The sequence below is a fragment of the Schistocerca gregaria genome, chromosome 5, assembly GCF_023897955.1.
Source record: "Schistocerca gregaria isolate iqSchGreg1 chromosome 5, iqSchGreg1.2, whole genome shotgun sequence".
NCBI lineage: Eukaryota > Metazoa > Arthropoda > Insecta > Orthoptera > Acrididae > Schistocerca > Schistocerca gregaria.
In genome coordinates this window covers 630,808,036-630,830,146 of record NC_064924.1, presented here as the reverse complement: position 1 = coordinate 630,830,146, position 22,111 = coordinate 630,808,036, and the positions used below count along the sequence as shown (strand labels likewise).

At 40.1% G+C, this 22,111-nt stretch overlaps 1 protein-coding gene across 1 annotated transcript in view; it reads right to left on the bottom strand.

Moving 5' to 3' along the window:
• LOC126272570 (uncharacterized) overlaps positions 1-21,109 on the bottom strand; it is a 90,118-nt gene extending 69,009 nt beyond the window's left edge. Inside the window, exon 1 of the mRNA XM_049975493.1 lies at positions 19,453-21,109. Within this exon, the coding sequence (XP_049831450.1) occupies positions 19,453-20,802 (1,350 nt within the window). The 5' untranslated portion in view covers positions 20,803-21,109. The remainder of the gene's footprint in view (positions 1-19,452) is intronic.
• Positions 21,110-22,111: the final 1,002 nt, after the last annotated feature.

The window sequence follows — 22,111 nt, the reverse complement described above, 5'->3', positions numbered from 1 at the left end:
CTTCAACATGATACCACAGTTCATCAAGAGAAGTGACTAGCGTATCTTGACGAGCCAGTTGCTCGGCCACCATTGACCAGACGTTTTCAATTGGAGAGAGATCTGGAAATGTGCTGGCCAGGGCAGTAGTCAAACATTTTCTGTATCCAAAGGCGCCCGTACAGGACCTGCAACACGCGGTCGTGCATTATCCTGCTGAAATGTAGGGTTTCACAGGGATCGAATGAAGGGTAGAGCCATGGATTGTAACACATCTGAAATGTAACGTCCACTGTTCATAGTGCCGTCAATGCGAACAAGAGGTGGCTGAGACGTGTAACCAATGGCACTCCATACCATCACGCCAGGTGATATGCCAGTATGGCGATGATGAATACACGCTTCCAATGTGTGTTCACTGCGATGTCGCCAAACACGGATGTGACCATCATCATGCTGTAAACATAACCTGGATTCATCCAAAAAATGACGTTTTGCCATTCGCGCACCCAGGTTCGTCGTTGATTACACCATTGCAGGCACTCCTGTCTGTGATTCAGCGTCAAGGGTAACCGCAGCCATGGTCTCCAAGTTGATAGTCCATGTTGCTGCAAACATTGTCAAACTGTTCATGCAGATGTCCCCATGTGTTGACACAGGGATCGAGACTCGGCTGCATGATGCGTTACAACCATGCGGATAAGATGGCTCTCATCTCAACTGCTAGTGATACGAGGCCATTGAAATCCAGCACGGCATTCCGTATTACCCTCCTGAACCCACCGATTCCATATTCTGCTAACAGTCAATGGGTCTGGACCAACGCGAGTAGCAATGTCACGATACAATAAACTGAAATCGCGATAGGCTACAATCCGACCTTTATCAAAGTCGGAAACGTGATGGTACACATTTCTCCTCCTTAGACAGGCATCACAACAATGTTTCACCAGGCAACAACGGTCAACTGCTGTTTGTGTATGAGAAATTGGTTGGAAACTTTGCTCATGTCAGCACGTTGTAGGTGTTGCCACCGGCGCCAACCTTGTGTAAATGCTCTACAAGTAAAAAGCTAATCATTTGCATATCACAGCATCTTCTTCTTGTCAGTTAAATTTCGCATCTGTAGCACATCATCTTTGTGATGAAGCAATTTTAATGGCCAGTAGTGTACCTGTTTGAAAAAACACTGTGATCTGCTGCATGAAGAAGTCAGTAACTGTCCGCTGCATATCCTCATCCAACCCTTCAAGGCCATTTTTAAGGGACTGAAGACATCATAATTGCACAGAGAGAGATCAGACTACAGAGCAGTTGCTCAAGTGTAATGGATGAGGCTGGCCTCCCAGTTCGACTGGCATCTTATGTCAAATTGTGACCCGCAATCTCGATTGTATGTCTACCGATGTTTGTCCTTCAGCAACCAAGAATAGAATCCCACAACGTTGCATATACGCTGCAGCAACACCCTCCAATGTAAAGTTTTTTGTTACACTTTATACATCACAGGAATAAAAACAAACACAGAACCAGGGAATATGGCAAGACATGACATGATGTATAGTGTCCTTTCTATTATTAACTACATAAATGATATTCAAAATAGTTTAATGATATATTAAAAAATTCTGATGGCACAATAATACTACTTAAAAGCCAAAAATCAACCATACCGGATCAGACCAACCCAGATGACCTCTTAGCAGATAAATAACTCATTCATAACCAGGAGTTTAATTTGTGATCTTGAAAAGAAGCAAATTATGGAAATTTAAACGAATAAAAATAACAAGTTGGAAAGAAAAGACAATTAACTGTCACACAACATACAAAGTATCACTCACAGTGTTTACTTGAAGGCAAGGATATAACTCCTTTTGCATAGATTCAGTTTCTTTTATCTTGCGTAATTAAATCCTCTAGGTTAATGCAGCTGCAGAAAATTAAGTATTTTTCGGAAAGAGCAAGCAGAAAGAATACTAGCAGAGCAGATCACTTCATCACAACTAGAAGAGAGGCTCTCCAAATGTTTATGTTTTTCTAAAATCAGTTCCCAGTACATTTCCACTTCAACAAAGTGGTGCATTTGTCTACTGCAATGGGCAGCTGTTGATGATCACTTCTTTGGCGTTTTCAATCAGTCCTGAGGCTGCAAATGCTGGCAGGGTACAGCACCAGTAGATAGTGTCCACTGGAGTGGACTGTGCACATTTGCAGCATAATGACTGATTGAAAATGCCAAAGAAGCATCGTTAACAGCGGTCCACTGTAGTGGACATGTGCACTTCAGTGGAGATTGTGCACCACTTGATTAATGACATTTAAGATAAACAATAGAAATAAATTTAAAATGAACTGCAACAACACTATCTCAACATATGACACAAAAATAATTTCCATGTCGAATGTCTGCTTGTCTAACAGTTCAGAGCAGGGTTTTGCATTCTGGTGCGATGGTATTTAACAAAATTCCTGCAAAAACAAGCAATAAAATTTGAATCCCTATAAAGTCAAAGAAGTTAAGAATACAATTTATCTTATTATTTAGACACAAGGATTAAAATAACTTGTTAGTGGCTGACAAATAACAATATTCAATGTAATTAATCCTACATTTCTACAGCATGTAAAAAATTGTTCTTTTGTGACGAATTTCAATACAGTCTTGTAAATGTTATGCAAGCAGTAGTATATAAATGGTATCTCTTTATTTTAACTGAAGAAGCACCAGCTTTCTTCACAATAGTCATTTTTCCATTAATTTCATTAGGTTCATCTGAACCTATATAATCCCAACAAAATTTTTCATGTTCCTGAGGAATTTTTTCTCAGTCTTCTTGGCACGCGAACCTACAGTAAAATTTTGAAGTTTCAGTTGTAGACTCCGAAGTCTTGGCAGAAATTACCGACAGTCATTATTGCTGCTATAATGGCCTCCTACATTGAAAAATCAGCATGTGATTGTTCAAGCAATGTCATCCTGTCATGATGAGGCCAGTATAATGTTCATGTTTGTGACTCCAGTGGTGTCACCTCTCTTGTTGGAATGTAAACAACTTGGCAAATTTCTCTGTAACTTCTCAATGGCAAGAACTTGCTTTCATACATCCCTGAGAGCCACTGTTGTGGAATAAGGCTGCTTTTGTTTCATCAAACATAATTTTATGCCTTCACATAACAATGTGCTCAGCAGTTGCTGATTTGTCCAAATTGTGATATTTAATGTGATGTTTGTGATCTGCACAATGTTCAAAATCTGAACGGGTGGACTGACCAATATAGTTGCTTCTGCACTGACAAAGGATGTTACATATTTCAAGAACATCGAGGGGAAAACTGTCTTTAACTGGGCACAGCATCTCTCCCATCCTCATGGTTGATCAGAAAATAGACCGCAGCAGTCATCACCATATTTTCATAGATGTACGTCTGTAGAAAGGAAGACGTGCATCAGGCCAATCGTCTAGTGATTGCTGAGTGCATTTCCATTCCCTAGAAAATGTTCATCTAATATTATGATCCCTACAGCTGCTTTCTGCAACAAACTGTTTATAAGGTTTCAGCTCGGTATCCAAGTGGTCCTTGTGAAAACAATCAGCCTCATGAATAAATATAATTCTGAAACAAAATTTTTGTATTGAGACTCTACTCTCAAAGATGCTGTAGAGACCTGTGTAACAATAATGTTAACTAGAATTCCTTTCCTCGACTTCTCCCAGCTGAACTAGCTGTTGTTGAGAAATTAAATCTAATTAACTTACCTTGCTTCACATCAGAAGTCATGTGCACATTGTCCATTACGTTCAGGTGACTTTATGAGCTGATTTAGTCTGTATGTATTGCACATAATATGTACCAGATTTATACATTACTCAGAGCTGCCACTGATTAGGAAAGGTGATTTATTCAAGAGGCTTGAATGATGACTACAAAAATCCGAGTCAAATCTCAGGGTACTTCATAACCAGTGTGCTTTGTGAAGTAGGACTGATGATATTTTTAAAATATAGGGAACACATTACATCGATAAACATAAAAAATGTTATCTGCTCTTGATATGTTGAGAAAAAGTATCGATATATCAACGGAAAACTATTGATGTACCAGACTATAAAAATATCGTCTGCACATTGTAAATATACTGCCAATTTTAGAGCTATATATTTAAGTATGGATTTATTATTAGATATTCTGTACATCACCTAGCTAGTAGCCTGCCTATACCTTTAGAGGAAGTATTGGAAGGAAAATGATGCATGTTCACCCTTGGCAATGAACTCTTTGCTAACAATGGTAACTGCAAGTAAATGGCACAATAATAGGTGTCCAATGGATCTGTCATTCGGCTTCATCACATCACAACTGCATGATGAAGCTAAGCATTGCAGTTTCTGTCAGTAGCGCCAACCGCTAATTGTGTCAGCATTTCCTCTCACACGCCTCTGCCCATCGCAAAGACGAATCCTATCATTTGGATTTTTGTTCATCATTTTAAGCAGCTGCTTTTCAAGAATACTGATGTGAAGAAATAGTAGCATTAAAAATTGTTTTTTTAACACAGCTGGTGTGCTTTGTCTTCATATCGGCAATTTTGTTATTCCATTGAACCCCCCCCCCCCCCCCCCAGTGCAATTGGACATCATCTTTTGTGCCACACAGATCTCATTTTGGCAATATTCCTGTGAGCTATGCTGCATGCAAAGTGGCATGGCAGTTAGCACTGTTAGGGTGCAGGATGCCAGTTCAAATCCTACCAAAGCAATGATTTGTTATTTAGTATTTATCATTTCTGGGAGGTTTTCAAAATTTCATGTTTTTACTGTTTATACATTTCGGAATATTTAATGTTTGTATAAATAGCAGCACTCTCCATCCAGCACTTCACGTCTGTTCTATCTGTCTGTATCTACAACTACACTACACTAGCCACCTAACAGTGTGTGGCAATGGGTATTTTGTGAACTACTGTCACTGCCCCTCTTTCTCCTGTTCCTGTTTTGAATGGTTCAGGGGAAGAACAACTGCTAATAAGCTATCGAGTGGACTCTAAACCCTTTTATTTTACCTTCATACTAATTTTGCAAAATATACATACGAGACCCCCCCTCGCCACCATGAACCATGGACCTTGCCGTTGGCGGGGAGGCTTGCGTGCTTCAGTGATACAGATAGCCGTACCGTAGGTGCAACCACAATGTAGGGGTATCTGTTGAGAGGCCAGACAAACATGTGGTTCCTGAAGAGGGGCAGCAGCCTCTTCAGTAGTTGCAAGGGCAACAGTCTAGATGACTGACTGATCTGGCCTTGTAACAATAACCAAAACGGCCATGCTGTGCTGGTACTGCGAACGGCTGAAAGCAAGGGGAAACTACGGATGTAATTTTTCCCAGGGGGCATGCAGCATTACTGTATGATTAAGTGATGATGGCGTCCTCTTGGGTAAAATATTCCGGAGGTAAAATAGTCCCCCATTCGGATCTCCGGGTGGGGACTACTCAAGAGGATGAAGTTATCAGAAGAAAGAAAACTGGTGTTCTATGGATCGGAGCGTGGAATATCAGATCACTTAATCGGGCAGGTAGATTAGAAAATTTAAAAAGGGGAATGGATAGGTTAAAGTTAGATATAGTGGGAATTAGTGAAGTTCGGTGGCAGGAGGAACGAGACTTTTGGTCAGGTGAATACATGGTTATAAATACAAAATCAAATAGGGGTAATGAAGGAGTAGGTTTAATAATGAATAGGAAAATACAAATGCGGGTAAGCTACTACAAACAGCATAGTGAACGCATTATTGTGGCCAAGATAGATATGAAGCCCATACCTACTACAGTAGTACAAGTTTATATGCCAACTAGCTCTGCAGATGACGAAGAAATTGAAGAAATGTATAAAAGAAATTATTCAGATTGTGAAGGGTGACGAAAATTTAATAGTGATGGGTGACTCGAATTCGGTAGTAGGAAAAGGGAGAGAAGGAAACGTAGTAGGTGAATATGGATAGGGGATAAGAAATGAAAGAGGAAGCCGCCTGGTAGAATTTTGCACAGAGCACAACTTAATCATAGCTAACACTTGGTTTAAGAATCATGAAAGAAGGTTGTATACATGGAAGAATCCTGGAGATACTAAAAAGTATCAGATAGATTATATAATGGTAAGACAGAGATTTAGGAACCAGGTTTTAAATTGTAAGACATTTCCAGGGGCAGATGTGGACTCTGACCACAATCTATTGGTTATGACCTGTAGATTAAAACTGAAGAAACTGCAAAATGGTGGGAATTTAAGGAGATGGGACCTGGATAAACTGAAAGAACCAGAGGTTGTACAGAGTTTCAGGGAGAGCATAAGGGAGCAATTGACAGGAATGGGGGAAATAAATACAGTAGAAGAAGAATGGGTAGCTTTGAGGGATGAAGTAGTGAAGGCAGCAGAGGATCAAGTAGGTAAAAAGACGGGGGCTAGTAGAAATCCTTGGGTGACAGAAGAAATATTGAATTTAATTGATGAAAAGAGAAAATGTAAAACTGCAGTAAATGAAGCAGGCAAAAAGGAATACAAACATTTTAAAAATGAGATCGACAGGAAGTGCAAATATGGCCAAGCAGGGATGGCTAGAGGACAAATGTAAGGATGTAGAGGCTTATCTCACTAGGGGTAAGATAGATACTGCCTACAGGAACATTAAAGAGACCTTTGGAGATAAGAGAACCAGTTGTATGAACATCAAGAGCTCAGATGGAAACCCAGTTCTAAGCAAAGAAGGGAAAGCAGAAAGGTGGAAGGAGTATATAGAGGGTCTACACAAGGGCAATGTACTTGAGGACAATGGAAGAGGATGTAGATGATGATGAAATGGGAGATACGATATTGCGTGAAGAGTTTGACAGAGCACTGAAAGCACTGAGCACTGAGTTGAAACAAGGCCCCAGGAGTAGACAACATTCCATTGGAATTACTGACGGCCTTGGGAGAGCCAGTCCTGACAAAACTCTACCGTCTGGTGAGCAAGATGTATGAAACAGGCGAAATACCCTCAGACTTCAAGAAGAATATAATAATTCCAATCCCAAAGAAAGCAGGTGTTGACAGATGTGAAGATTACCGATCAATCAGTTTAATAAGCCACATCTGCAAAATACTAACACGAATTCTTTACAGACGAATGGAAAAACTAGAAGCCGACCTCGGCGAAGATCAGTTTGGATTCCGTAGAAATACTGGAATACGTGAGACAATACTGACCTTACGTTTCTAGCATTTGTAGACTTAGAGAAAGCTTTTGACAATGTTGACTGGAATACTCTCTTTCAAATTCGAAAGGTGGCAGGGGTAAATTACAGGGAGGCAAAGGCCATTTACAATTTGTACAGAAACCAGATGGCAGTTATAAGAGTTGAGGGGCATGAAAGGGAAGCAGTTGTTGGGAAGGGAGTGAGACAGGGTTATAGCCTCTCCCCGATGTTATTCAATCTGTATATTGAGCAAGCAGTAAAGGAAACAAAAGAAAAATTCAGAGTAGGTATTAAAATCCATGGAGAAGAAATAAAAACTTTGAGGTTCGTCGATGACATTGTAATTCTCTCAGAGACGGCAAAGGACATGGAAGAGCAGTTGAATGGAATGGATAGCGTCTTGAAAGGAGGATATAAGATGAACAGCAACAAAAGCAAAACTAGGATAATGGAATGTAGTCAAATTAAGTCGGGTGATGCTGAGGGAATTAGATTAGGAAATAAGGCACTTAAAGTAGTAAAGGAGTTTTGCTATTTGGGGAGCAAAATAACTGATGATGGTCGAAGTAAAGAGGATATAAAATGTAGACTGGCAATGGCAAGGAAAGTGTTTCTGAAGAAGAGAAATTTGTTAACATCGAGTATAGATTTAAGTGTCAGGAAGTCATTTCTGAAAGTATTTGTATGGAGTATAGCCATGTATGGAAGTGAAACATGGACAATAAATAGTTTGGAAAAGAAGAGAATAGAAGCTTTCGAAATGTGGTGCTACAGAACAATGCTGAAGATTAGATGGGTAGATCACGTAACTAATGAGGAAGTATTGAATAGGATTGGGGAGAAGAGAAGTTTGTTGCACAACTTAACCAGAAGAAGGTATCAGTTGGTAAGACATGTGTTGAGGCATCAAGGGATCACAAATTTAGTATTGGAGGGCAATGTGGAGGGTAAAAATCATAGAGGGAGACCAAGAGATGAATACACTAAGCAGATTCAGATGGATGTAGGTTGCAGTAGGTACTGGGAGATGAAGAAGCTTGCACAGGATAGAGTAGCATGGAGAGCTGCATCAAACCAGTCTCAAGACTGAAGACAACAACAACAACAACGTACGAGAAAGAAATATGTTGGTTGACCTGTCTAGGAACAGACACTCTCACTCTCAGAACTTTAACAGTAAACTACAGCATGATGAGAATGCACCTGCCACTAGAGAGGTCTGGCAAATCTATGAAGTTTTCACACTTACTGAACATGGCAGTAACAAAACTTGCTGCTCCGCTTTAGATCTTCTCTATTCCCTCTATCAATCTTACCTGGTATGGACCTCATACTGTCGAGCAGTATTCTAGAATTGGTCAAATGAGGGTTTCTTTATAAAGTTATCTCCTTTGTGGGTGTACTAAATTTCCTGTGGATTCTTCCAATGAATCTTAATCTGGAATTTGCTTCACTTGTGATTAGTTTTATGTGGTAGTTCCACTTTAAAAGGCTACATATGCATAGTCCTAGGTATTTTACGGACACAATTGCTTCCAGTGATAGTTCTGCATTCATGTAATCATACAATAATGGGTATTTCTACCTATTTAGGCACAACACATTACATTTGCTTATGCTGCGGACAACTGGCAATCCTTGCATCGTATGTCGATCTTCTGTTGATCTTCCAGCATTTCGCTACAATTTTATAGTGTGGCAACTTCTCTTTCTACAACAGCATCATCCGCAAAAAGTCTCATGGTACTTCTGCTGGTATCCATGAGTTCAGTTATACTTAATGTGGAAGGTAATGGTCCAATAACAGTCCCTTGGGGTATGCCACAGGTTACTACAATGTCTGAAGATTTCTCTCCACTAAGAATGACATGCCCTGTGTTCTGTTTGCTAGCATCTCTGCAATCGAGTCACACATCTGGTCTGATATTCTGTATGCTAGTGTTTTGTTCATTAGGTGGCAGTGTGGAACTGTATCATATGCCTTTCAAAAGTCAAGAAACATCGCCTCAAGCTGGGGTCCAGTATCTACTGCTTTGAGTCTTTTAGATAAATGGAGTGAGCTGGATTTCAAATGATCATAGCTTTTTGAACCCAAGCTAATTTTTACAGAGGAGGTTCTTGGATTCCAAAAATTTTGCATAAAAACAGGCTCCAAAGTAGTACAACAGACAAATGTTAGAGATTCATGACTACAGTCGTGTCCTATGGCTCTTCTTGAAAATGGGAATGGCCTGCACCTTTTTCCATTCACTGGGAAAGCTTAGTATCCTTATATTTTTGTTGTCAAAAATAAATGTGGCTTTCAATATTAAGTAGATCAGATTAGATTAGATTAATACTTGTTCCATAGATCATGAATAAGACACTTCGTAATGATGTGGAATGTGTCAGGTTAATAAAAGATGTCTGTAAAAGACATTACATTACACAAAATATTGCATGACACTAATGCTTAAGTTAGTTTTTTTTTCCCTCCCTTAATTTATATCTAAAAATTCAGCCAATGAGTAGAAGGAGTTGTCATCTAGAAATTCTTTTAATTTATTTTTAAATGTTGGTTGACTATCTGTCAGGCTTTTGATGCTGTTTGGTAGGTGACCAAAGACTTTTGTGGCAGCATAATTTACCCCCTTCTGTGCCAAAGTCAGATTTAACCCTGCAAAGTGAAGATCATCCTTTCTCCTGGTGTTATAGCTATGCACACTGCTATTACTTTTGAACTGGGCTGGATTATTAACAACAAATTTCATAAGTGAATATATATACTGTGAGGTTACTGTGAGGATCCCTAGAGCCTTAAATAGATGTCTGCAAGATGACCGTGGGTGGGCTCCAGCAATTATTCTGATTACAAGTTTCTGAGCAATGAATACTTTTCTACTCAACGATGAATTACCCCAGAATATGATACCATACGAAAGCAGTGAATGAAAGTAGGCATAGTAAGCTAATTTACTGAGATTCTTATCACCAAAATTTGCAATAACCCTAATAGCATACGTAGCCGAACTCAGACATTTCAGCAGACCATCAATGTGTTGCTTCCAGTTTAACCTCTCATCAATGGACACACCTAAAAATTTTGAAAATTCTCCCTTAGCTACAGACTTCTGTTCGAAGTTCTAAGTATTGTACTTCACTAATGAATCTGCTTTTAAATTTGGACTCATCTATCGTTGTGATGTGACACCGTTTGATGGTGATGCCAGGTATCCTCAAAAGATCTACATCAGCATGGTTTCAATTATGCGACAGAACAGCAGTTGCCTACAAACACAGCAACTGGAATACAACCAGTATGTCATTTTAAAGCTATATACTTTCCGGACCGATGGATTCTAGAACAGTAATAGGTCACAGCATATCAGGGATCCATCAGTATTTCCCACAGACACTGATTAGGACCTGACAAAATGGTTGAAATGACTCTACTGACACGCCAAATATAACAGACGGGATGACATGACGCATTTGGTAAATAAATACTTTTACTTAAATGGTACAGCTCTGCAGTGGTTTGAAAAAAGAAGAGAAGCTCATTACCTGCAATAAAGTCCAGCTGATTGGTGACAATCAGCAGCAAGTCTGCTTAGAGGAAGTACAATTGAAAAAAAGGCCCCAACATCATGGGGAAATGACACAGTTTTACCTACAGACTATTTTGTTGCTACATCACACAGTTAATCCGAATGTGACAGACGCTGACCAAATCTCACAATTGATGAAAGGAGTCACAGAAAACATACACCAAGCTCTTCTGACAAAGGGTGTCACAGCTACTGAGGAATTCGTCAGATGGTGTCTGGGCACCAATGAAATGCAACATAAAAGATTCGGATGAAAGAAGTAAGACAGACACCCAAATTAGGTTACTACATAAGTTGTGGAAGACCACCATGACCTGAACATTGAGCCCATACATCAGGAGGTAATAGAAAATGTTAAGAGGTGTATTGACCTTTAGCACTAATCTCTGCCAACAGTCAAATGCATCAAGAAGAACAGACCCAGCCATCTCGAACTTATGCTGTAGTCGTCAAACAACAACTCTGCTTTTTACCAAAGGAGGTGCAACCAACTCCTCCAAAATGCCCTGTAGCAGAACACACAGTTGGGAGGACAGAGGATAACACACTAATAATTTTTGTCTGTAGACACCCTGAACACCTATGCTACTGCAGAGCAAGATCATGACTGAATGAGTGACTATCACCCCACCACAACAGTTCTATTCACACCAGAAAACTGCAGATGATCATCATTGACCTGTGGGGTGAAACCCATTGCTGTACTCTGGATGAAGTCATTCCCCAACTGTTCCCTATTGCTGTGTGGAGGTAGCTTCCACTCACTTAACCAATGAAATCAGAAAAACTATGTCAGTTGACCATCTATGGACATGAACTCACCACAGACAAAAATCCTTCATGGGTGACAGTCGCCAAGATGCCAGGAAATATAATTGATGACCAACCTGTCTGGGTGCTGATCTGTTTAGTAATGTAATGTAAAACGCTTATAGTCACTAGCTAAAGAAGACTTTATTTTCAGATACGAAAGGGATTGTGCTGAAAGTCATACAAAGAAAAATACATCCAGTCAACAGGAACATGTTACTGCAAGAATAACTACCAATGACAAAACGCAACTCTTTAAATTCGTTGTTTTAGCTGTATGAATTCATAATATTGTTATGGTCCTTCTTGAAAGCATTACAAGCAGTCATACACTGTGGAAAATCAGACTCAAGATTGACGACGTTATTCCAACAAGCACACATAACAAAGATTGTTTTGGGGAGTTGTGGATCATTCAAGACTTTGTTATCTCAATGTCATCAGTGAGACAAGTTCCAATAGTCAATATAGATCTACAGTTAAACTGTGAATCTTTTGTCGAATGCAAAAATTACTCAGATTCAAAAAGAAATTTACATACCAGTGATGATCATTAACATCACAAGTGATCAAGGAAAACTTTGGATCACTAACTGTAATGAGCAGACACAACTCAGCCCTAAAGGCATGTGCGGAAGAACAGCCAAATCAGTCCGTTGGTGGGCAACTCCGTGCCATCAATGAAGAATCGTGCTCTGCTACCCCTACAGAAAAACAGTGGAGCTATTGAACTGTCTACAGAATACAGCCTGACCAAGGAACAATGTCAGTGAGTATTAGCTGTTCTGCGCCAATTTCCAGATACTGTAGAAAGTCAAAGTGGACAAAAGACAGACCAACAGGCCAATGGTTAAACACTGATCAACACTTGGGATCACCTATCAGTTAGCCAGTGTTCAAACAGGGTGTCAGCAGCTGAACAATGCATAATTCAGCAGAAAGTGGACAATGTGGTGCAGGAGGACGTCACTAAACCTTCCGAGAGTACTTCGTCTTTGTGAAGAAGAAGTATGGTATATGGAATTTCTGCATCAATTACTGACAACTCAACAAAATTATGAATAATGATATCTACCCGTTGCCATGTATTGATGACACCCTGGACTGCTTAAAAGGAGCAACATTTTTCTCAACTATGGACATACAGACAGGCAAGTGGTAACCTGAGGTCAATCAGGCTGACCAAGAAAAGGCTGCCCTCATTGACCTCAAATCTTGCTCCTTTTAAGCAGTCTAAAGCAGTCTAGGGTGTTATCAATACATTATTCCTGATGGTCTCATTGAGGGGTGTTTTTTTTTTTTTTTCCTTTCTGTCTGGATGGTATTGACAATTTTCAGTAGACATTTGAGAAATATCTATGCTGTCTAACAAGTTTGTTGAAGTTTGTCCAGTCTACAGGACTCCGCCTGAATCCACCTAAACCCTCTTCATTGCCCAAGAAATAAAAATCTTTTAGCACCTAATGAATCCTTCCCAATCCAGAGAAAATAGCAGCAGTCACAGATTTTCCAACTCCTCAACAGACTTGTAAAGTGAGAAGTTTTCTCAGAGTGTGTTGGTACCACTGGCTATTCATAAAGGACTTTTGTACCAAGGCATGTCCCTTGCAAGAACTACTGCTGGGAGACATCAAATTTTCATGGAACAAGGCACAAGAAAAATCTTTCCTTGTCCCTCAGGTGGTAGTAACATCTTCTCCATGCCTAGCATTATACGCTGAGAATGCTGAGTTAGAACTTCACACAAAAACTAGCAGTTATGGGACTGATGCTGTTTTTGTGTAAATTCAGAAAGGTACTGAAAACACAGCAGCTTACACTTCCAGAGTATTCTCCAAGGCCGAGAACTGATAGGAAGTGCCTTGGTGTTGTTTGATCCACCAATAAATTCCGGCCTTATTTATTTGGCAAATCATTCACAATTTTGTGGTAGACCACCATTCTTTATGGTGGCTGACTAGCCTGCAAGGTCTGTCAGACTGACTGGCAGGGTTGGTATTGAGGCTTCACAAGTACAATGTCACAGAGAATAAAAATAAATAAAATAAAATAAAAAAAGACTTGCACATGAAGACGTTGACTGCCTTTCTTGGAATTCTTCAGCAGATCACAGCAGCATTGACAAAGTCTATGTCTAGCTATGATATCATCAGACATGTGTCAGTAGCCCATAGTGGCTCTATGTATTCTTTTTTTTAAAAAAAATGTGACTAAAGCTTTTTTGCTTAATATTTAATTTTATGTGTGACATGGGTAACAGAAGAGATACTGAATTTAATTGATGAAAGGAGAAAATATAAAAATGCAGTAAATGAAGCAGGCAAAAAGGAATACAAACGTCTCAAAAATGAGATCGACAGGAAGTGCAAAATGGCTAAGCAGGGATGGCTAGAGGACAAATGTAAGATGTAGAGGCTTATTTTACGAGGGGTAAGATAGATACTGCCTACAGGAAAATTAAAGAGACCTTTGGAGAAAAGAGAACCATTTTTATGAATATCAAGAGCTCAGATGGAAACCCAGTTCTAAGCAAAGTAGGGAAAGCAGAAATGTGGAAGGAGTATACAGAGTGTTACAAAAAGGTACGGTCAAACTTTCAGGAAACACTCCTCACACACAAAGAAAGAAAATATGTTATGTGGACATGTGTCCGGAAACGCTTACTTTCCATGTTAGAGCTCATTTTATTACTTCTCTTCAAACCACATTAATCAGGGAACGGAAACACACAGCAACAGAATGTACCAGCATGATTTCAAACACTTTGTTACAGGAAATGTTCAAAATGTCCTCCATTAGCGAGGATACATGCATCTACCCTCCGTCGCATGGAATCCCTGATTAGCTAATGCAGCCCTGAAGAATGGCGTATTGTATCACAGCCGTCCACAATACGAGCACGAAGAGTCTCTACATTTGGTACCAGGGTTGCAAAAACAAGAACGTTCAAATGCCCCCATAAATGAAAGTTCAAGAGGGTTGAGGTCAGGCGACCGTGGAATTGGTCTGCCTCTACCAATCCAGAATCTGGTGTTGAGTAGTGTACAAACACTTCGACTAAAATGTGCAGGAGCTCCATCGTGCATGAACCGCATGTTGAGTCGTACTTGTAGAGGCACACGTTCTAGCAGCACAGGTAGAGTATCCGGTATGAAATCATAACAACGTGCACCATTGAGCATAGGTGGAAGAACATTGAGCCCAATCAAGACATCACCGACAATGCCTGCCCAAACGTTCACAGAAAATCTGTGTTGATGACGTGATTGCACAATTGCAAGCGGATTCTAGTCAGCCCACACATGTTGACTGTGAAAATTTACAATTTGATCACGTTGGAATGAAGCCTCATCCGTAAAGAGAACATTTGCACTGAAATGAGGATTGACACATTGTTGGATGAACCATTCGCAGAAGTGTACCCGTGGAGGCCAATCAGCTGCTGATAGTGCCTGCACACGCTGTACATGGTACGGAAACAACTGGTTCACCCGTAGCACTCTCCATACAGTGACGTGGTCAACGTTACCTTGTACAGCAGCAACTTCTCTGACGCTGACATTAGGGTTATCGTCAACTGCACAAAGAATTGCCTCGTCCATTGCAGGTGTCCTCATCGTTCTAGGTCTTCCCCAGCCGCGAGTCATAGGCTGGTATGTTCCGTGTTCCCTAAGACGCGGATCAATTGGTTCGAACGTCTTCCTGTTGGGACACCTGCATTTTGGAAAACTGTCTCGATACAAAAGTACCGCGCCACGGCTAATGTCCCGTGCTAGTTCATACATCAAATGGGCATCTGCCAACTCCGCATTTGTAAATATTCCACTGACTGGAAAGCCACGTTCGTGACGATCACTAACCTGTTGATGCTACATACTGATGCGCTTGATGCTAGTACTGTAGAGCAATGAGTCGCATGTCAACACAAGCACCGAAGTCAACATTACCTTCCTTCAATTGGGCCAACTGGCGGTGAATCGAGAAAGTACAGTACATACTGACGAAACTAAAATGAGCTCTAACATGGAAATTAAGCATTTCCGGACACATGTCCACATAACATCTTTTCATTATTTGTGTGTGAGGAATGTTTAGTGAAAGTTTGACCGTACCTTTTTGTAACACCCTGTATAGAGGGTCTATACAGGGGTGATGTTCCTGAGGACAATATTATGGAAATTGAAGAGGATGTAGATGAAGATGAAATGGGAGATATAGTACTGCGTGAAGAGTTCAACAGAGCACTGAAAGACCTAAGTTGAAACAAGGCCCCAGACGTAGACGACATTCCATTAGAACTGCTGACGGCCTTGGGAGAGCCAGTCCTGACAAAGCTCTACCATCTGGTGAGCAAGATGTATAAAACAGGCGAAATACCCTCAGACTTCAAGAACAATATAATAATTCCAATCCCAAAGAAAGCAGGTGTTGACAGATGTGAAAATTACCAAACTATCAGTGTAATAAGTCACAGCTGCAAAATACTAACACGAATTCTTTACAGACGAATGGAAAAACTAGAAGCCGACCTCAGCGAAGATCAGTTTGGATTCCGTAGAAATACTGGAACACGTGAGACAATACTGACCCTACGACGTGAAAGATTAAGGAAAGGGAAACCTACATTTCTAGCATTTGTAGACTTAGAGAAAGCTTTTGACAATGTTGACTGGAATACTCTCTTTCAAATTCTGAAGATGGCAGGGGTAAAATACAGGGAGTGAAAGGCTATTTACAATTTGTACAGAAACCAGATGGCAGTTATAAGAGTCGAGGGGCATGAAAGGGAAGCAGTGGTTGGGAAGGGAGTTATTCAATGTGTATATTGAGCAAGTAGTAAAGGAAACAAAAGAAAAATTTGGAGTAGGTATTAAAATCCATGGAGAAGAAATAAAAACTTTGAGGTTCGCCGATGACATTGTGATCCTGTCAGAGACGGCAAAGGACTTGGAAATGCAGTTGAATGGAATGGACAGTGTCTTGAAAGGAGGATATAAGATGAACAGCAACAAAAGCAAAACTAGGATAATGGAATGTAGTTGAATTAAGTCAGGTGATGTTGAGGGAAGTAGATTAGGAAATGAGACACTCAAAGTAGTAAAGGAGTTTTGCTATTTGGGGAGCAAAATAACTGATGATGGTCGAAGTAGAGAGGATATAAAATGTAGACTGGCAATGGCAAGGAAAGCGTTTTTCAAGAAGAGGAATTTGTTAACATTGAGTACAGATTTAAGTGTCAGGAAGTTGCTTCTGAAAGTATTTGTATGGAGTGTAGCCATGTATGGAAGTGAAACATGGGCGATAAATAGTTTGAACAAGAAGAGAATAGAAGCTTTCGAAATGTGGTGCTACAGAATAATGTTGAATATTAGGTGGGTAGATCACGTAACTAATGAGGAAGTATTGAATAGGATTGGGGAGAAGAGAAGTTTGTGGCACAACTTGACTAGAAGAAGGGATCGGTTGGTAGGACATGTGTTGAGGCATCAAGGGATCACCAATTTAGTATTGGGGGGCAGTGTGGAGGGTAAAAATTGCAGAGGGAGACCAAGAAATGAATACACTAAGCAAATTCAGAAGGATGTAGGTTGCAGTAGGTACTGGGAGATGAAGAAGCTTGCACAGGATAGAGTAGCATGGAGAGCTGCATCCACAACAACAACACGTGACATGCCAGATTGAGTGTTTTTCTTCTGATGAAGACACTAATAGCAGTGCCAAAACCTAGGTCAAAAGACTTCTTTTTTGTGACCGAAGGCTGCTATTGCTTTAATTTTGCTGACAATAGTAGCTAAAACATTGTTCATATGTAATTCATGCTAGACAGTTAAAGATTAGTTTCAAGACTCACAGTAGTGGTTAGTAATGATAGGGGATAACTGCAACAAGCTGCCATATTACAATACATGCTCAGAATGCTTTTACCAGAAAATCAAGCACCAAGACCTATTGCATATGACAGTTATGTCTTATTTATGTTATGTGGCGTACGTGGTTCATTTGTGTGGTAGCATTGCACGTGTGTGGTATTGGTGGTGACTGCTGTTTTAGCAGAATATTTTTCAGTGACTTAACGATCTTGGTTTTGTTATGTCGACGTTATTCTAGTTTTTTTAAATTTTCTTTTTGTTCGTCGTCTGTGAATTTTGGTAAACTGCATTGTTCATGCCTGTGGTAGGTATGGACATGACTGACAAGGTCAACAGTTTTCGGTTGTTGGTTATGATGGGGGACAGCGCGTTGCCTCTAATAAAATTTCTTCAGCTATTCAGCCTGTTGGCTGAAGTCATTAATTGTTCATTGTGTTGTGAAGAAATGATGTTTACTAAAATTCAGGTGTCTCGAACCAGGGACGGCTATGTGTGGAGATGTATCCATAGTTGCTGTTGACCTATATAGGGCAAGGGAAGTGTTTGATTCCAATTTGTTGTGTTTTTTGAGGTAGGCCCTAGTGATGTGGATGTGGTTGCAGTTTTGGGTTTTATGATTTGGTATCGGTAGTTTCTGTTGGCCTATATAGGTCAAGGGAAGTGTTCGATTCCAATGGATATTGTTTTTAATTGATTTTGGGAAGGTTGTGGTCATTTTATTTTATTGTTTTTGTCATTTGGTTTAGTAGTGTATGTTTATTTTTAGTTTGTCCCCTCCCAAAACCCCCAATTTCCTCCGCTTGTCCCATTAGTTCCATTATATTTTTGGAGGAATATGTGCTTGATGGTTTTTCGATCTATTTTTGTGTTTTGGTGCTGTGTTTACGTACTGACATCATACTCACGATATGGGAGTTGTTGTGAATGGTCGTTTCCGCCATATTGGTGAAGTCACTGGTAAAAGCAGACGGGTGGAATCTGACGTTACCGTTAACCCGAACATAATTACACGTTTACAGGCTGAGTCAGTTTTCTCAGTAGACTGGAGAGAGTGTAAGGAGCATAACAATATGTTCGTGGTCCAAGAGTCAGCAGCATGTGTCCTTAAGTGTGTGCAGTGATGTAGTGCAAAACTATGTATTATATCATACATTATATGGTGCAATCTTCGTCTAAATCAAAGAATATAGTACAACACGGACCAACCAAATAAGACAGTGCAGCTAATACGACACTGTCCTCATATTTAGGATGATGGTGCTTGCTCTGTCCAGGCGTCCTGAATTGGGTTACTGTACTTTAAATTGCTTCATGCAAATGCCAGGATGGCCCCTTCATTAAGGTCATGCTTAAACGTATGTCCAACCATCATGAAAGCAAACTTAAATATTCTGTGTGTATGTATTTTATGATCTGTGTATTTTCGTTGTTTTATGATGAAATCCTGATAAGAAGGAACACAACTTTTTGGCACCCTCTTAACAAGTTTAGTATTGTAGACAAAAGTTTAAACATATGGTCATCACACTGCAAACAATGCTCCACACTGGGAAATTAAATCAATAAAGGCAATGATAAAACAGTATGTTATTTTCAATCTGAAATATATTCTGATGATGAATTTGTGTTGCTCTTCCTTATGTGGTTAGACCTACTGGAAATAAAACATCACAACTGACAAAAAAATCAGTGGATGAAGATGCTGTAAAGAACAAATTTAATATGTCCCACAAATAAAACAGGGATCATAAATCAAATTCCCCCCCCCCTACAATCAATCCACTCAAAAAAATCACATCAACAAGAAACACAGACCACACTACCTAGTATATGTTATAATGTTGAAAAGGTAATAAAACACAGAAAACTAAAATGAACTGGCCTAGGTGTGCCTGCAAGATTAATGATTAAAACTGTTACAGGATTATTCATCATATCTGTAGAAACACCATAAAAATAAATACTTACTGAACTGCCTTCTTCAACATCTGGGTGAATACTCAGAAGCAACCTCTTCGCCATTATGCTGTGATAAAGAGAAGTATGGAGGCTTTGCTTCCTGGTATCTGGCAATTGCTCACACTGCAACCTGGAGTGGGATTCATTCCACAAACCTGCATGGTCAACTGGGCAGTCACTGCAACACACATCGGTTTCACCTGGAGAACACAGATCTGCACCACTACAATGATGACCTCGAGTGTCTCTTGCTGGCCAACAGACAACACTAGCAGTACTAGTGCTTGGAAAAACTTCACTGCTACGGCTGCGAGGAAGAAACAATGATTGCAAATTCGTTGGCATTTTTTGAGGGAGAGAAATTATATTGTGAGATTCTGATACGATATTTCCTTCAGAAGTAAGTGGTGTTGGTACTAGTGAAACTGCACCATTTTCCGAAGGTGGCATTAATTCACTATGATTACAGGGACATTGTTCCTGAGTGTCTTCTACCTCATCTTCCACTGAATCAGAAGCTACCTCAAATACCCTTTCAGTTGTTGCAGTTTCATGGCAAGACTCTTCTTCCCTTAACTCGCATACATCAGAATCATCGTCCGAGTTCTGATCGCAAGAATGTCCGGGATCAAAATCCATTTCCAGAAAATCCATATCTGGTGAAGAGCTTCCACTGTGATGATGAACATTTTCATTAATTTCTCCGTTTCCACTGGTTCTTGGTGAATTTTCTCCAACACATTGTTCGCCGTTACCAACGACATCGAGCCTGAAAAACGAGCTCGGTAAATCTGCTAACTGATCGCCCTTGTAGGTGTAAAAACAACACTCGTCCGCAGACAACACATCTTCACCTTCATTTCCCGTATCACTAGAACTTTCATCGTCATTCCACCTTTTACTTACAACTCCACTCCTTTCTCTATGACGCAAGGAATTTTTGCCCGTCCCGTTCTGGAGTGGACGCGAACACGATGAAACAGGGTTATTAACGTTGGCAGTGCCCAAATATGATTCTACGCAGAGAGGTAATGAGTTTTCTGGTTGGTTTGAGTTCAAACCATTGAGAACTTTGTTTACGGTAACGCCCAAATTGACTTCTGTCTTGCTGCTTGTTGCTTCACTAACAGCATCCACAGGTAAATTGTTATTCACAGCTACAGCACCATCAATTACATGACTGGAAATACCATTTGCTAAATGATTAACCAAATGTCTGTTCTTTGGACGAGCACCTCCGCCTGAGGCCATACAGTGTTTACTTCGATCATGATGTATAGGAGTACTTGTTATGCAGTCTGTGCTGTCGGTGTCATTATCATCAGCTTCACCATTCATATCCACATCACCCACATTCATCTCTCATTTACAGGATGTATCCAACACAAATGCGATTATGTCTATGAACACCGAAATAATTCACTCCCAATCACGGCGCATTTCCAGCATCTTAATCACATCTAACGAAACAAAAAAACGCAACGATGAAATGGTGTGATATCTGTTTCGGATATCACCAGTAAAACTACACAAACTTTACAGGACAACACTGTACCATATAAACTCTTATGCTTCTTTCAAACAAACCAATATCACAACACCTCCGTCAACATATCTTGCCGACGTGATGCACATCTGTGCAATATCAAAGACCTTTCTTTCGTGTGTACATGAAAACAAAGATGGCAACCAAAGCACATAATCTTTCATAGAATGTACTCTGTTATATAAATCTATGGAATAAGTAACATCAAGAGCTCAGATGGAAACCCAGTTCTAAGCAAAGAAGAGAAAGCAGAAAGGTGGAAGGAGTATATAGAGGGTCTATACAAGGGCGATGTACTTGAGGACAATATTATGGAATTGGAAGAGGATGTAGATGAAGATGAAATGGGAGATACGATGCTGCGTGAAGAGTTTGACAGAGCACTGAAAGCACTGAGCACTGAGTCGAAACAAGGCCCCAGGAGTAGACAACATTCCATAAAACTACTGACGGCCTTGGGAGAGCCAGTCCTGACAAAACCCTACCATCTGATGAGCAAGATGTATGAGACATGCGAAATACCCTCAGACTTCAAGAAGAGTATAATAATTCCAATCCCAAAGAGAGCAGGTGTTGACAGATGTGAAAATTACCGAACTATCAGTTTAATAAGTCACAGCTGCAAAATACTAACGTGAATTCTTTACAGACGAATGGAAAAACTAGTAGAAGCCGACCTCGGGGAAGATCAGTTTGGATTCCGTAGAAATGTTGGAACACTTGAGGCAATACTGACCCTACGACTTATATTAGAAGCTAGATTAAGGAAGGGAAAATCTACGTTTCTAGCATTTGTAGACTTAAAGAAAGCTTTTGACAATGTTGATTGGAATACTTTATTTCAAATTCTGAAGGTGGCAGGGGTAAAATACAGGGAGCGAAAGGCTATTTACAATTTGTACAGAAACCAGATGGCAATTATAAGAGTCGAGGGGCATGAAAGGGAAGCAGTGGTTGGGAAGGGAGTGAGACAGGGTTGTAGTCTCTCCCCGATGTTATTCAATCTGTATATTGAACAAGCAGCAAAAGGAAACAAAAGAAAAATTTGGAGTAGGTATTAAAATCCATAGAGAAGAGCAGTTGAACGGAATGGATAGTGTCTTGACAGGAGGATATAAAATG